Source organism: Salmo salar, chromosome 19, assembly GCF_965601325.2.
Source record: "Salmo salar chromosome 19, fSalSal1, whole genome shotgun sequence".
NCBI classification, from domain to species: domain Eukaryota; kingdom Metazoa; phylum Chordata; class Actinopteri; order Salmoniformes; family Salmonidae; genus Salmo; species Salmo salar.
Genome location: NC_138309.1, coordinates 70,199,819 through 70,217,934, shown reverse-complemented (window position 1 = coordinate 70,217,934; position 18,116 = coordinate 70,199,819). Strand labels below are relative to the sequence as shown.

The 18,116-nt window shown below is 44.5% G+C and overlaps 1 protein-coding gene across 5 annotated transcripts in view; it reads right to left on the bottom strand.

Annotated features, from left to right (window-relative positions):
- Positions 1–18,116, bottom strand: part of LOC106579418 (transient receptor potential cation channel subfamily M member 4) — a 119,407-nt gene that overhangs the window by 71,988 nt on the left and 29,303 nt on the right. For all 5 annotated transcript variants that reach the window (XR_006760774.2, XM_014159313.3, XM_014159312.3 and 2 more), the window contains exons 7-9: positions 16,318–16,382; positions 15,897–16,130; positions 15,510–15,612 (exon numbers count right to left, since the gene is read on the bottom strand). Coding sequence is in view for 4 of the 5 variants with exons in the window: in XM_014159313.3 (XP_014014788.3) it covers positions 15,510–15,612; positions 15,897–16,130; positions 16,318–16,382 (402 nt within the window). In the remaining variant the exon portion in view is untranslated. The remainder of the gene's footprint in view (positions 1–15,509; positions 15,613–15,896; positions 16,131–16,317; positions 16,383–18,116) is intronic.

Below are 18,116 nucleotides of genomic sequence, written 5' to 3'. Positions count from 1 at the left end.
GTTTCAGCCTGGGGCTGGAATGACGACATTCTGTTTTTTCCCGGGCTCTGAGCGCCTATGGACGACGTGGGAAGTGTCACGTTAGAGCAGAGATCCTTAGTAAATGATAGAGATGGAAAAGAAGTTCAAGAAATGGTCAGACAGGCCACTTCCTGTAAAGGAATCTCTCAGGTTTTGACCTGCCATTTGAGTTCTGTTATACTCACAGACACCATTCAAACAGTTTTAGAAAATTTAGGGTGTTTTCTATCCATATGTAATAAGTATCGGGTATGTTTTTTATCCAGCCGTGTCAATACTGCCCCCTAGCCCTAACAGGTTTAAACGTGTTTTTCAACCACAAATGTCTTGTTAACAAACTATAGCTTTGGCAAGTTAGTTAGGACATCGACTTTGTGCATGACACAAGTAATTTTTCCAACAATTGTTTACAGACAGATTATTTCACTTATAATTCACATAGCACAGAGGTACAAAAGCCTGAACCGCATGCGATTCCTGGAGTTGTTACATGGTAGTAAATTTGATTAATTCAAGAGAAAATTCCCAGATGATGCTCTGACAAGCCTATTGCAGACCTATGGCCATTTGTTTTTATCAGGAAAGACTGAAAACGGGTGTTGTACTGTGATGAGGAGATTCAAGGGAACATTGCAAAGCTGTGTGACACAATCCTGCACTATAAGAGCAGTGGACTTGATGAAGCGATGCCTGAGCTGTGCAGGCTCAGGTGCCTAGTTGCTACTATGGGGGAAACATCAGCTGGGGTGGAGCGAAGCTTCTCCTGCCTCAAGAGGCTGCTACTCTCGGAGCACTATGGGACAAGAGACACTGAAGAACCTTGTAATGTTATCCATAGAGAGGAGAATTCTTAAATCACTGCAGAAAGATCCTTACTGGTATGAGGCCATTGACCAGCTTGCCGACTACGAGAAGAATGGACTTAAACTTTAAAGTAAGGCTTTAACATGTTTTCCCCATTATAATAAGGTTTCAATTAGTTTAATTTTTCATGAAATTATGTTACCAATTTAGTATTGAATTGATTTCATGAACAATTGGTTTGCAACAGTAATTCCCACATGCTCCATGGCCCTCTGAAGAACTAAACAGCCCCGTGCCCCCTGAAGAACTAAACAGCCCCGTGCCCTCTGAAGAACTAAACAGCCCCGTGCCCTCTGAAGAACTAAACAGCCCCCTGGTCCTCTGCTGTCTGTTATTCCCCATATGCCCTTTTATCCACTGGCACATTGAATGTTTCCTCTCCAAGCACTGTGAGTACCCCTATACATGTTCTACTATGTAGAGTCAATCCCATACACAAACACAATCATATTATCACACAAGTGTGATTTTACTCCTTGCTTGGACTAACTCATTCTTAGCTCTTTTGTCTAACTGTGTCTTATTGTTTTTTTGTCTTCCCAGCCAAATCCTGTCCTGCCCTTAGTGGAGGAGTTGGGCTCTTCTACAGCACCATCCATCCATGATGAAACTTTTTTGGCACTGAAGCCTCTGAACCCCTCCACCCCTGTACTGCATGGAAGTCAAGCCTCTGAACACCTCTACTCATGCCTAATACCCTCATTCAATCACTGCTGCCATTCCCAACACTGTAGCCTTCTCATTCCCTTCCCCATAATATTTTTCTAGAAATGTCTTTATTAAACGTTTAGGTTAAAATCATTTGTCTTTGATTATTTTTCAAATGCGTTTTGTCGTTTGGTCCACGCCTATACCATTGGTCTTCCATCCTCCTCAATTTTTCAAGTCACCAGCCTACACTGCTGTCAGCCCTTTGCCGAGCTAATCTTGTGCCTTAGATCCTAACCAAGGAGAGAAAGTCATGACAGTTCAAATACAAATAGAGATCACTTCCTGTTCCGGTCGCATGGAGTGAGCACGGAAAGCTCAAAAGATAACTGAGAAAATTGAGAAACTGCACTGTCGGCGCAATGGTGGGCACCGAATCGGGTTCGCAAGCTGCAGTGAGAGAAAATGAGTTGAATGAATCCGAACGCCCTATCCCCATCTGTTCTATCATACATATAGAGATAGGCACAGCAATAGACAACAAGCTCCAACGAAGTTTGGAAACAATTAGGACATCAGTTGCTGAATGAAACGGGAAGACAGACATAGTTGAAGAAGCCATATCTAAAGTGGATGGCAGGGTAACTGAACTTGAAGAATCCCACACTTCTCTCCTTGAGGAAAACACCAAACTTTGTGACAAGTTTGAAGTTTTTGGAAATGCAGTCGTAAATGTAATCTTCGTTTCACAGGATTTGATAACGGCATTGAACAGGGAAATCCAAAGGCTTACATGACAGCATTCTTGACAGAACTGTTCCAGGCTGAGGAACTTTCCAGTGAACCAGCAGTGGAGAACACACATCGAATTGGATCGAAACCATCTTGGCATGCTGACCGCGCGTGATGATCGTGAGGATGCAGCGTAGTCAGGTCAAACACGCAATCTTACAGTTGTCAAGGAGGAAAGGAGATATTAACTTTTGTGGGATGAAGGCAAAGATCTTTCCCAACATGACTGCTGATATGACCAGAAAGAGAGCGTTGACAACAATATCAGGGTGCACCTACGTGAGGCAGAGATCCAGCACGGGCTAATTCACCCTGCCAGACTGATCATCACCTCCCAAGGAGCTACCAAAACCTTTCTGAACCACCAAGACGGAGAGGCCTATTACAACAACTCCATCAAACCAACTCTGCACAGCAAGTAAAGACCATTCTTGCCGCTAATGACAAGACGACACGGGAGGATGGACAAGGTTCGCTTGTGGGTACGATACGGTATTTAGATAGGCTCTTCTAGTTAATTTACCTAGCAGATTAAAAGAGCCAACCAAAAATGTGATTACAGATAATCACAATATGATAGGATTCATAGACAAACTGTATGTTATTTACTCATTTAAATCTTGGACTGATTGTTGGGCCTATGGTGAAGCCTTGTAGGCTACACCCTAACCAAATCCAACCATGAATTATACTTAGCCTACTAAACAGGCATGTATCATAAGTAATTTGCCCAACCAACAGTAATTTAAAGGTCCTTACCTTTTTTTATAACATGATATATGCTCATTTGATTAAAATGCAGATATGCGTTTCTCCTTTCATTGAGAGCATTATGAAAGTATTGACCCACTGTAACGATGTACGCTGCGAGTCGGGAGTGAATACATTTTATAAATAAACAAAACAAGAAACACAAACAGCGCACCGACATGCAACAGAAACAATGACGACTGGGGAAGAAACTAAAGGGAGTGACATATAAGGGCAAGTAATCAAGGTGATGGAGTGCCCGTAACGCTAGTGACAGGTGTGCGCCATAAATGAGCAGCTTGGTGACCTAGAGGCCGGAGAGGGAGTTCACGTGACACCCGCCACCCCTTTCTTTAGGCAATTTTTTTCACCGATAGGCCTATCCCATCATTTGTAGTAGGACCCACAAGCAGAATGGATCTTATTGATAGTAGGCTATTGTAGCATTTCCCTCTCATTATAGTTCTTTTTTTTTGATATCACAAAACATGTACAGTGCATTCGGAAAGTATTCAGACCCCTTGACTTTTTCCACATTTTGTTACGTTACAGCCTTATTCTAACATTTACATTTACATTTACGTCATTTAGCAGACGCTCTTACCCAGAGCGACTTACAGAACAAGAATAGACTGACAAGTTTCAGAAGAAAGTTATTTGTTTCTGGCCATTTTGAGCCTGTAATCGAACCCACAAATGGTGATGCTCCAGATACTCAACTAGTCTAAAGAAGGTCAGTTTTATTGCTTCTTTAATCAGAACAACAGTTTTCAGCTGTGCTAACATAATTGCAAAAAGGGTTTCCAAATTATCAATTAGCCTTTTCAAATTATAAACTTGGATTAGCTAACACAACATGCCATTGGAACAAAGGAGTGATGGTTGCTGATAATGGGCCTCTGTACGCCTATGTAGATATTCCATAAAAAATCTGCCGTTTCCAGCTACAATAGTCATTTTCAACATTAACAATGTCTAAAGTGTATTTCTGATCAATTTGATGTTATTTTAAATGGACCAAAAAATGTGCTTTTCTTAAAAAAAATAAAGACAATTCTAAGTGACCCCAAACTTTTGAACGGTAGTGTATACATTTTCAATTATCACCATTTTCTTCAACCATTTTTGGTCTTTATTGCAGGGCCGACAGACAAATTCCTTACTTTTTCCACCTTCCACTTGCCTCTTCCATTTTTGTGGTTATGCTGCAATTAGTTGGTTGTAATTTCCATATGTCTGTGTTAGCTGCATGTGTGACATAACTCCACCAGCACTATTTATGATATCATTTACAAAAATTATACCTTTTCAATTAGTATATTGGAGTTTAACCACAATATTTGTTGTATTATTTATTGTCTTTTCAGGTGGATTAAGTTGAAATTGCAACCAACTTTCTAAGGCTTGTTTAAAAAATTACGATATTTTGGAAATTATTTTGTTTTTAAATAACCGAAAGTGAGCAGTTGTAATCTGAATAAAAGGGGAAAAAGCCATTCTTGAACTTGGGGTGAGACATTCTTATTCATTTGCTAGAGAACCATTTCGGATTTAAGTATAACTTTTGTATGACTGATGCCTTTAGTGAGAGGTCTAATGCTTTAATATTTAATCATTTTTGCCCTCCGAATTCATATTCGTTGTATAAATAGGCCCTTTTAATTTTGTCTGGCTTGCCATTCCAAATAAAATGGAATATTTTTTGTTCATATAATTTAAAAAGCAGGTCACTAGGTGTAGGCAAAACTATAAGCAAATAGGTAAACTGTGATATGACTAAAGAGTTAAATCAGGGTGATTTTTCCACAAATAGACAGGTATTTTCCTTTCCATGGTAACAAGATCTTATCTATTTTTGTTAACTTTCTATAAAAATGTATTGGAGTGAGATCATTTCTTTCTTTCGAGATATGTGTACCGAGTATGTCCACATCCCCGTCAGACCATTTTATTGGTAAACTACACAGTAATGTAAAAGTATAATTTTTTAGTGATCTAATACGTAATACAGTACACTTATCATGATTTGGTTTTAATCCAGAGGGGCTAGAAAAAGTATCTAGATCCTTTGTGAGGCTGTGGAGGGATTTTAATGGTGGTTTTAAAAGAAAACATGAATCATCAGCATAAAAGCCACGGATTTCTAAATGTAACAGCTAACATTTCGATGGCCATAATAAATAGATATGCCGATAGTGGAAAACCTTGTTTTACTCCTCTTGACAGTTTAAAACTTTCTAAGATGTAGCCATTATTTACTATTTCACACCTAGGGTTACTATACATAACTTTAACCCATTTTATAAGAGATTCCCCAAAATTGAAATATTCCAGGCATTTATATGGACTTGGTCTTTTACAAAATCTTCTCTATACCACCCCTATCTTGTCACAACACAACTGATTGGCTCAAACGCATTAAGGAAATAAATTCCACAAATTAACAAGGCACACCTGTTAATTGAAATGCGTTACAGGTGACTGAAGCTGGTTGAGAGAATGCCAAAGAGTGTGCAAACTGTCATCAAGGCAACGGGTGGCTACTTTGAAGAATCTCAAATGTAAAATACACTGCTCAAAAAAATAAAGGGAACACTTAAACAACACAATGTAACTCCAAGTCAATCACACTTCTGTGAAATCAAACTGTCCACTTAGGAAGCAACACTGATTGACAATAAATTTCACATGCTGTTGTGCAAATGGAATAGACAACAGGTGGAAATTATAGGCAATTAGCAAGACACCCCCAATAAAGGAGTGGTTCTGCAGGTGGGGACCACGGACCACTTCTCAGTTCCTATGCTTCCAAGCTGATGTTTTGGTCACTTTTGAATGCTGGCGGTGCTTTCACTCTAGTGGTAGCATGAGACGGAGTCTACAACCCACACAAGTGGCTCAGGTAGTGCAGCTCATCCAGGATGGCACATCAATGCGAGCTGTGGCAAGAAGGTTTGCTGAATCTGTCAGCGTAGTGTCCAGAGCATGGAGGCGCTACCAGGAGACAGGCCAGTACATCAGGAGACGTGGAGGAGGCCGTAGGAGGGCAACAACCCAGCAGCAGGACCGCTACCTCCGCCTTTGTGCAAGGAGGAGCAGGAGAAGCACTGCCAGAGCCCTGCAAAAGGACCTCCAGCAGGCCACAAATGTGCATGTGTCTGCTCAAACGGTCAGAAACAGACTCCATGAGGGTGGTATGAGGGCCCGACGTCCACAGGTGGGCGTTGTGCTTACAGCCCAACACCGTGCAGGACGTTTGGCATTTGCCAGAGAACACCAAGATTGGCAAATTCGCCACTGGCGCCCTGTGCTCTTCACAGATGAAAGCAGGTTCACACTGAGCACGTGACAGACGTGACAGAGTCTGGAGACGCCGTGGAGAACATTCTGCTGCCCGCAACATCCTCCAGCATGACCGGTTTGGCGGTGGGTCAGTCATGGTGTGGGGTGGCATTTCTTTGGGGGGCCGCACAGCCCTCCATGTGCTCGCCAGAGGTAGCCTGACTGCCATTAGGTACCGAGATGAGATCCTCTGACCCCTTGTGAGACGCTATGCTGGTGCGGTTGGCCCTGGGTTCCTCCGAATGCAAGACAATGCTAGACCTCATGTGGCTGGAGTGTGTCAGCAGTTCCTGCAAGAGGAAGGCATTGATGCTATGGACTGGCCCGCCCATTCCCCAGACCTGAATCCAATTGAGCACATCTGGGACATCATGTCTCGCTCCATCCACCAACGCCACGTTGTACCACAGACTGTCCAGGAGTTGGCGGATGCTTTAGTCCAGGTCTGGGAGGAGATCCCTCAGGAGACCATCCGCCACCTCATCAGGAGCATGCCCAGGCGTTGTAAGGAGGTCATACAGGCACGTGGAGGCCACACACACTACTGAGCCTCATTTTGACTTGTTTTAAGGACATTACATCAAAGTTGGATCAGCCTGTAGTGGTTTTCCACTTTAATTTTGAGTGTGACTCCAAATCCAGACCTCCATGGGTTGATAAATTGGATTTCCATTGATTATTTTTGTGTGATTTTGTTGTCAGCACATTCAACTATGTAAAGAAAAAAGTATTTAATAAGATTATTTCTTTCATTCAGATCTAGGATGTGTTGTTTAAGTGTTCCCTTTATTTTTTGGAGCAGCATATATTTTTATTTGTTGTTACTACATGATTCCATATGTGTTATATCATAATGTTGATGTCTTCACTATTATTCTACAATTAAATAAAAATCCAATTATATTTGATTTGTCACATACACATGGTTAGCAGATGTTAATGCGAGTGTAGCGAAATGCTTGTGCTTCTAGTTCCGACCATGCAGTAATATTTAACAAGTAATCTAACAATTTCACAACAAGTTTAAAGTCGCTAGTGATACATTTATTACATCCAATTTTTAATTATTAAAGTGGCTAGAGATTGAGTCAGTATGTTGGCAGCAGCTGATGTGCCTTCTTCACCACGCTGTCTGTGTGGGTGGACCATTTCAGTTTGTCCGTGATGTGTACGCCGAGGAACTTAAAACTTTCCACCTTCTCCACTACTGTCCCGTCAATGTGGATAGGGGGGTGCACCCTCTGCTGTTTCCTGAAGTCCACAATCATCTCCTTTGTTTTGTTGACATTGAGTGAGAGGTTATTTTCCTGACACCACACTCCGAGGGCCCTCACCTCCTTCCTGTAGACCGTCTCGTCGTTATTGGTAATCAAGCCTATCACTGTAGTGTCGTCTGAAAACTTGATGATTGAGTTGGAGGCGTGCATGGCCACACAGTCATGGGTGAACAATAAAGAAAAACCTTTGAGTAGGTGTGTCCAAACATTTGACTGTTACTATATATTTGTAAACCTACCATTAAACCTTTGACATGTATGAACACACGGGTGTGATCAATCTACAGTGGTCCGTGCAGTGTACGGTGTGATTAGAACACTTAGAACGTCCAGCTACGATTGATATAACAGTCAGCGGTTGAGCTGGTCACAGTTTCTTCAGAGAAACATTTTGCACAAATACAGTGTTTACAACATTATGTCCTCAATTATTTCTGGATGCAAAGTTCAGACACTCAGAGAAGTAGCAACAGCATAACACAATTCTCATCCAAACCGGGAAATTTAGGCTACATTAGTCATAGCGCTAAAGGAGCCAAGAGTGACCTAACACAGTTAACTCTCGGCTGGCAGAAACATAATATTAATCGGCAAATAAAAATGACTATTTACAATTCATCACATCACGGGTGACCTCACCAGTGATCAAAATAATTGAATAAAACACTTTTTTGTGTCAACCAAAAATAATAAAAGTTGATACTGTTTGCAGTATGCATGTTGTACGGGGTGTGGTCTACCTTCATTCACTTCCGGAAGCTTACTGGAAAGACGAGTGAACCATCCCTTCATCGCGTTTTGTTATAACATCTTTGGTCTAACAGATGTTTCCATGACAACCTGAATGCATTGCATGATGTCAACAAATATGCGCCACACATAACTGTCAATTACCTTAGCATTCATCATCATAATCAGTACAACCTTCAAAAAAGTATTTTACACACGTGTCCATCAAAATCTATGCAAGAATCGAAATGTGAGATATTTGAAACTCACACGTGAAAAGGTTATGAAGTACCATGATATTTGCACTGTTAAGCATACTGTAGCTGCAACTAAGTAAACCTCTAATTGTCCTCCAATATTCCACCCGTTAAAACCTCCCCCCATCCCAAGTTGGGCTGTCGTCCCTGTGACTGGCTGACCACCCCTGTACACATGGATCATAGGACCTTTGAGAGATAGGGGCCCATCCTTTCAAAAGAGCACATGGTGCGTGCCAACTACAGTACAGGACCAGATTCGCAGTGAACAGCATTTCTAACTCCTTCGCCTTCAGTTGTACTGCATCTAGTTATAAAAAAATATATAAAGTGACTTCGGAAAGTATTCAGACCCCTTGACTTTTTCCACATTTTGTTTCGTTCCAGCCTTATTCTAAAATTGATTGAATTATTTTTGTTCCTCACCAATCTAAACACAATACCCCATAATGACAAAGCAAAAACAGATTTTCCTTTCAAATTCATTACAAATTAAAAACGTAAATATCACATTTACATAAGTATTCAGATCCTTTACTCAGTACATTGTTGAAGCATGGCACTGAGTCTTCTTGGGTACTGTACGACGCTACATGCTTGGCACACCTGTATCTGGGGAGTTTCTCCCGTTCTTCTCTGCAGATCCTCTCAAGCTCTGTCAGGTTGGATGGGGAGCGTTGCGACACAGTTATTTTCAGGTCTCTCCACAGATGTTCGATCAGGTTCAAGTCCGGAATCTGGCTGGGCCACTCAAGGACATTCAGAGACTTGTCCCAATGCCACTCCTGCGTTGTCTTGGCTGTGTGCTTAGGGTCGTTGTTCTGTTGGAAGGTGAATCTTCGTCCCAGTCTGAGGTCCTGAGCGCTCTGGAGCAAGTTTTCATCAAGGATCTCTCTGTACTTTGCTCCGTTCATATTTCCCTCGATCCTGACTAGTCTCCCAGTCCCTACCACTGAAAAGCATCCCAACAGCATGATGCTGCCACCACCATGCTTCACCGTAGTGATGGTGACAGATTTAATCCAGATGTGATGCTTGGCATTCAGGCCAAAGAGTTCATTCCTGGTTTCATCAGACCAGAACATCTTGTTTCTCATGGCCTGAGGATGGCTCACCTCTCACAGTTCTGGGTGACTTTAACCTCCCCACGTCTACCTTCGACTCATTCCTCTCTGCCTCCTTCTTTCCACTCCTCTCCTCTTTCGACCTCACCCTCTCACCTTCCCCCCCTACTCACAAGGCAGGCAATACGCTTGACCTCATCTTTACTAGATGCTGTTCTTCCACTAATCTCATTGCAACTCCCCTCCAAGTCTCTGACCACTACCTTGTATCCTTTTCCCTCTCGCTCTCATCCAACACTTCTCACTCTCCCCCTACTCGGATGGTATTGCGCCGTCCCAACCTTCGCTCTCTCTCTCCCGCTACTCTCTCCTCCTCCATCCTATCATCTCTTCCCTCTGCTCAAACCTTCTCCAACCTATCTCCTGATTCTGCCTCCTCAACCCTCCTCTCCTCCCTCTCTGCATCCTTTGATTTCCTCTGTCCCCTATCCTCCAGGCCGGCTCGGTCCTCCCCTCCTGCTCCGTGGCTCGACGACTCACTGCGAGCTCACAGAACAGGGCTCCGGGCAGCCGAGCGGAAATGGAGGAAAACTCGCCTCCCTGCGGACCTGGCATCCTTTCACTCCCTCCTCTCTACATTTTCCTCTTCTGTCTCTGCTGCTAAAGCCACTTTCTACCACTCTAAACTCCAAGCATCTGCCTCTAACCCTAGGAAGCTCTTTGCTACCTTCTCCTCCCTCCTTAATCCTCCTCCCCCTCCCCCCCCCCTCCTCCCTCTCTGCGGATGACTTCGTCAACCATTTTGAAAAGAAGGTTGACGACATCCGATCCTCGTTTGCTAAGTCAAACGACACTGCTGGTCCTGCTCACACTGCCCTACCCTGTGCTTTGACCTCTTTCTCCCCTCTCTCTCCAGATGAACTCTCGCGTCTTGTGACGGCCGGCCGCCCAACAACCTGCCCACTTGACCCTATCCCCTCCTCTCTTCTCCAGACCATTTCCGGAGACCTTCTCCCCTACCTCACCTCGCTCATCAACGCATCCTTGACCGCTGGCTACGTCCCTTCCGTCTTCAAGAGAGCGAGAGTTGCACCCCTTCTGAAAAAACCTACACTCGATCCCTCCGATGTCAACAACTACAGGCCAGTATCCCTTCTTTCCTTTCTCTCCAAAACTCTTGAACGCGCCGTGCTTGGCCAGCTCTCTTGCTATCTCTCTCAGAATGACCTTCTTGATCCTAATCAGTCAGGTTTCAAGACTGGGCATTCAACTGAGACTGCTCTTCTCTGTGTCACGGAGGCTCTCCGCACTGCTAAAGCTAACTCTCTCTCCTCTGCTCTCATCCTTCTAGACCTATCTGCTGCCTTTGATACCGTGAACCATCAGATCCTCCTCTCCACCCTCTCCGAGCTGGGCATCTCCGGCACCGCGCACGCTTGGATTGCGTCCTACCTGACAGGTTGCTCCTACCAGGTGGCGTGGCGAGAATCTGTCTCCGCACCACGTGCTCTCACCACTGGTGTCCCCCAGGGCTCTGTTCTTGGCCCACTCCTATTCTCGCTATACACCAAGTCACTTGGCTCTGTCATATCCTCACATGGTCTCTCATATCATTGCTATGCAGATGACACACAATTAATCTTCTCCTTTCCCCCTTCTGACAACCAGGTGGCGAATCGCATCTCTGCATGTCTGGCAGACATATCAGTGTGGATGACGGATCACCACCTCAAGCTGAACCTCGGCAAGACGGAGCTGCTCTTCCTCCCGGGGAAGGACTGCCCGTTCCATGATCTCGCCATCACGGTTGACAACTCCCTTGTGTCCTCCTCCCAGAGTGCTAAGAGCCTTGGCGTGACCCTGGACAACACCCTGTCGTTCTCCACCAACATCAAGGCGGTGACCCGATCCTGTAGGTTCATGCTCTACAACATTCGCAGAGTACGACCCTGCCTCACACAGGAAGCGGCGCAGGTCCTAATCCAGGCACTTGTCATCTCCCGTCTGGATTACTGCAACTCGCTGTTGGCTGGGCTCCCTGCCTGTGCCATTAAACCCCTACAACTCATCCAGAACGCCGCAGCCCGTCTGGTGTTCAACCTTCCCAAGTTCTCTCACGTCACCCCGCTCCTCCGCTCTCTCCACTGGCTTCCAGTCGAAGCTCGCATCCGCTACAAGACCATGGTGCTTGCCTACGGAGCTGTGAGGGGAACGGCACCTCCGTACCTTCAGGCTCTGATCAGGCCCTACACCCAAACAAGGGCACTCCGTTCATCCACCTCTGGCCTGCTCGCCTCCCTACCTCTGAGGAAGCACAGTTCCCGCTCAGCCCAGTCAAAACTGTTCGCTGCTCTGGCACCCCAATGGTGGAACAAGCTCCCTCACGACGCCAGGACAGCGGAGTCAATCACCACCTTCCGGAGACACCTGAAACCCCACCTCTTCAAGGAATACCTGGGATAGGATAAAGTAATCCTTCTAACCCCCCCCTTAAAAGATTTAGATGCACTATTGTAAAGTGGTTGTTCCACTGGATATTATAGGTGAATGCACCAATTTGTAAGTCGCTCTGGATAAGAGCGTCTGCTAAATGACTAAAATGTAAATGTAAATGTCTGAGAGTCTTTAGGTGCCTTTTGGCAAACTCCAAGCGGGCTGTCGTGTGCCTTTTACTGAGGAGTGGCTTCCGTCTGGCCACTCTACCATAAAGGTCTGATTGGTGAGTGCTGCAGATTTGGTTGTCCTTCTGGAAGTTTCTCCCATCCCCACAGAGGAACTCTAGAGGTCTGTCAGAATGACCATCGGGTTCTTGGTCACCTTCTCCCCCGGGCAGTCAGCTCTAGGAAGAGTCTTGGTGGTTACAAACTTCTTCCATTTAAGAATGATGGAGGCCACTGTCTTTTTGGGGACCTTCAATGCTGCAGATATTTTTCCCCCCAGATCTGTGCCTCAACACAATCCTGTCTCGGAGCTCAACGGGCAATTCCTTCGACCTCATGGCTTGGTTGTTGCTCTGACATGCACTGTCAACTGTGGGACCTTATATAGACACTTGTGAGTCTTTCCAAATCATGTCCAATCAATTGAATTTACCACAGGTGGACTCCAATGAAGTTGTAGAAACATCTCAAGGATGAAATGTAAATGTAAAATGATCAATGGAAACAGGATGCACATTAGTTCAATTTTCAGTCTCATAGCAAAGGTTCTGAATACTTGTGAAAATAAAATATAAATTATACATTTGCAAAAAAAAATAGAAAAACCTGTTTTCGCTTTGTCATTATGGGGTATTGTGTGTAGATCGCTGAGGATTTTTATTTATTTAATCAATTTTAGAATAAGGGTGTAACGTAAACATTTTTGGAAAAAGTCAAGGGGCCTGAGTACTTTCCAAAGGCACTGTATCTGGAGCCCTGTAGTTCGGTTTATAGGAGATGAGTGTGCAAATATGCTATTGAAAGGGATTGACAACGCATAACCCACCAAGCATCTGGGTGTTGCTATTTGTACCATTGGAATTCAATACTTCTAATAATTTGTTTGGGTGGTGAGGGGAATAGGGAGAGGGGTGGGAAAGGGATATACATCTTTATCATGGAAGAACAATTGTCAAAAAGATCCCTGTAAAATGCAGAGACATTATTTTCTCATTCGCCTATTCTAGCTTGTTTTACTCTCTGAAGACATGGACATTGCTGTTTTTTTTGTCCCCCGTAATGAAATCGGGGAGGGGACTGTGTATTTGTCTCCGTCTTTTTGTTTTTATGCATTTTGTACATGTTCATTGCTTTGTGGTCTTTTTGGTTGTGTCTTTATGGAAAAGGCTAAATAAAATGTTTGAAAGAAAAAAATATATACAAATAGAGGACTGGTTCCGGACAACTGCGTGATCACGATCTCTCCACAGCCGATATGAGTAAGTTCTTTAAAAAGGTCAACATTCACAAGGCCTCACGGCCAGACGGACTACCAGAACATGTACTCCGAGCATGCGCTGACTAACTGGCAAGTGTCTTCACTGACATTTTCAACCTCTCCCTGTCCAAGTCTGTAAAACCAACATGTTTCAAGCAGACCACCATAGTCCTTGTGCCCAAGAACACTAACGTAACCTGCCTAAATGACTACCAACCCGTAGCACTCACGTCTGTAGCCATGAAGTGCATTGAAAGGCTGGTCATGGATCACAACACCATTATCCCAGAAACCCTAGACCCACTCAAATTTGCATACCGCCCCAACAGATCCACTGATGATGCAATCTCTATTGCACTCCACACTGCCCTTTCACACCTGGACAAAAGGAACACCTATGTGACAATATTATTCATTGACTACAGCTCAGCGTTCAACACCATAGTGCCCTCAAAGCTCATCACTAAGCTACGGACCCTGGGACTAAACACCTCCCTCTGCAACTGGATCCTGGACTTCCTAACAGGCCGCCCCCAGGTGGTAAGGGTAGGTAACAACACATCCGCCACGCTGATCCTCAACATGGGGGCCCCTCAGGGGTGCGTGCTCAGTCCCCTCCTGTACACCCTGTTCACTCATAACTGCACAGGCAGGCACGACTCCAACACCATCATTAAGTTTGCCGATGACACAACAGTGGGAGGCCTGATCGCCGACAAGACAGCCTATAGTGAGCAGGTCAGAGACCTGACCATGTGGTGCAAGGACAACAACCTCTCCCTCAACGTGATCAAGACAAAGGAGATGATTGTGGACTATAGGAAAAGGAGGTCCGAGCACGCCCCCATTCTCATCGACGGGCTGTAGTAGAGCAGGTTGAGAGCTTCAAGTTCCTTGGTGTCCACATCACCAACAAACTAACATGGTCCAAGCACACCAAGACAGTCGTGAAGAGGACACGACAACACCTATGAAGAGGGCACGACAACACCAGGAGACTGAAAAGATTTGTTATGGGTCCTCAGATCCTCAACAGGTTCTACAGCTGCACCATCAAGAGCATCCTGATGGGATGCATCACTGCCTGGTATGGCAACTGCTTGGCTTCCGGCCGCAAGGCACTACAGAGGGTAGTGCGTATGGCCCAGTACATCACCGGGGCCAAGCTTCCTGCCATCCCGGACCTCTATACCAGGCGGTGTCAGAGGAAGGCTCTAAAAATTGTCAAAGACTCCAGTCACCCTAGTCATACACTGACCTCTCTGCTACTGCACGGCCAGCGGTACCGGAGCGCCAAGTCTAGGTCCAAGAGGCTTCTAAACAGCTTCTAACCCGAGGTTATAAGACTCCTAAACGTCTAATCAAATGGCTTCCCAGACTATTTGCAATGCCCCCCCCCCCCTTTACGCTGCTGCTACTCTCTGTTATTATCTATGCATAGTCACCTTAATAATTCTACCTACATGTACATATTACCTCAATTACCTCGACTAACCGGTGCCTCCGCACAATGACTCTGTACCGGTACCCCCTGTATATAGCCTCGCTATTGTTATTTTACTGCTGCGCTTTAATCATTTGTTTCTTTTATTTCTTACTTTTTTTGTATTTTTCTTGAAACTGGATTGTTGGTTAAGGGCTTGGAAGCATTTCGCTGTAAGGTCTACACCTGTTATATTCGGCGCATGTGACAAATAACATTTGATTTGATTTGGAATTATGTCCTGCATCAGCTTATACAGTATGGATCAGCGGTGTGAACTGTGGATACATATGGGCTGAAGTCAAATTATTCCACTCATGCAATGCTTGCATTCGCGAAACAGGGGTTATAGGGTGTATCATACCTCCAACCAAGGCTTTGAGCAAGACCGTGTCAAAGTCATCTGGTCCCTCCTGCTCTCCGTGGTAGACAGTGATCAGATCCCTGTTCAGGTAGATGCTCAGAACCTGTGAACATGGGATAGGAGGAGAGATGCTGAGGTGTAGGTGAAAATAGTATGATGACCAGTTTGGCAAACACTGTTCAAGGGCAATATTTGAGAGGGTCTTTATTGTGGTCAGGCTTTTCAATGTCAATTGAAATAATTATGTTGAAAACCTATCCAATCCTTTCACCTGTTTGTGGTAATGAGGGAAAGGAGATGAAGAGAGGAAGCCGTGAAAGACAATGCTTAGCTGAGAAAATTACCCTTTGCAGCAAAAGACTGCCCCACATTCTCCCCTGCTCTTACCCGTTCTACCAGTTTGTCCATCTCCGTTTCAGACGGAAAGTGCTTCCTAACCCTCTCGGCCACTCTGTCTTTAAGGTCCACAGTAGGTCCCGCTTCCCCCTCCCCCTCGGTGGAGGACAGGACAGGGGGCGCAGACGATAGGCTCTCCAGGACGTCACTGACGAGGTCGGCCACACCACCCGACCCCGCCAGCACCAGCCAGGGCATGGAGTTCCTCAGAGAGAGATCCAACCGCTGGGAAGGAGAGAGAGGGAAGAGGGGAGGGAGGATGGAGGAGGGAAGTGGGGGAGAGAGAAGGGAGGGTGATATTCAAGCATTGCAATATACACAGAGAGCAATGAGCAACTAATAGATTGATGATCAAAAAGGGTTTGTAAATAAAACTACTCAGACTATAAGAAATTAAGTCATGTGATTGTACCTCCAGCATGGTTGTCTCTCCTGATATCAGCATGCACAGGACGGGGATGTCAATGCTTCCACTGCCTGACAGACAGACGTTCAGAAATTATTACAACTTCCAACAAAAACAACTGAGTAACAGCTTGAAATTTCTCAAAGGTTTCTGTTAGCTATACATTACTATTTCTGGCAGGTAAACTAAGAAAGCACTAGTGTATTACAGGGTTCCTACACAGATAAGAGAAACATAATGTTAAGAATAACAACGTTTTTAGCGCAATGCATTTTGTTATTGTGTGTCACTGCACTTAAAGAATGAATCGTCTAAGATTACCTTTTCAACTCTGTGTGCTTGAATTTACATTTTGATAAGCTCATTGAAAAGACATGATGTGACATGTAATGGCTAGCCCGGCATGCTCTCCTACACTTGGCAGAAGAACTAGACTATGCCATGGCTGAGGTCCAACAGATGCCATAGTTGTAAAATCGTATTATCATGCATGCAGTGCTTTACTATCACCACAGGATGGCATAGTGCACTCTCACGATGTCAACCTGAAACTGCAATAGCTACTCTAGGCATTTCAGCACACAATTAGGTGATGTCAGAGGTCATAGACTATAATAACAGCATTGAATGGTTATAATGCCATAGATTAAAAAAAATAAAATTAAGTTACTATATTTTATTTTAATACATTTTTGGGGGGGGGGAACTTTTTATTGATTTATTTTATTTCACCTTTATTTACCCGGGTAGGCTAGTTGAGAACAAGTTCTCATTTACAACTGTGACCTGGCCAAGATAATGCAAAGCAGTGCGACACAAACAACAACACAGAGTTACACATGGAATGAACAAACATACAGTCAATAACACAATAGAAAAAGTATATATACAGCGTGTGCAAATGAGGTAAGATAAGGGAGGTAAGGCCATAAATAGGCCATAGTGACAAAATAATTACATTTTAGCAATTAAACACTGGAGTGATAGATGTGCAGAAGATGAATGTACAAGTAGGGATACTGGGGTGCAAAGGAGCAAAAATAAATAAAAAACAGTATGGGGATGAGGTAGTTGGATGGGCTCTTTACAGATGGGCTATGTACAGGTGCAGTGATCTGTGAGCTGCTCTGACAGCTGGTGCTTAAAGTTAGTGAGGGAGATTTGAGTCTCCAGCTTCAGTGATTTTTGCAATTCGTTCCAGTCATTGGCAGCAGAGAACTGGAAGGAAAGGCAGCCAAAAGTCAAATTGGCTTTGGGGGTGACCAGTGAAATATACCTGCTGGAGCGCCTGCTACGGGTGGGTGCTGCTATGGTGACCAGTGAGCTGAGATAAGGCGGGGCTTTACCTAGCAAAGACTTATAGATGACCTGGAGCCAGAGGGTTTGGCGACGAATATGAAGCGAGGGCCAGCCAACGAGAGCATACAGGTAGCAGTGGTGGGTAGTATATGGGGCTTTGGTGACAAAACGGATGGCACTGTATCCAATTTGCTGAGTAAAGTGTTGGAGGCTATTTTGTAAATGACATCGCCGAAGTCAAGGATCGGTAGGATAGTCAGTTTTACCAGGGTATGTTTGGCAGCGTGAGTGAAGGATGCTTTGTTGTGAAATAGGAAGCCGATTCTAGATTTAATTTTGGATTGGAGATGCTTAATGTGAGTCTGGAAGGAGAGTTTACAGTCTAACCAGACACCTAGGTATTTGCAGTTGTCCACATATTCTAAGTCAGAACCGTCCAGAGTAGTGATGCTGGATGGGTGGGTAGGTGCGGGCAGCGATCGGTTGAAGAGCATGCATTTAGTTTT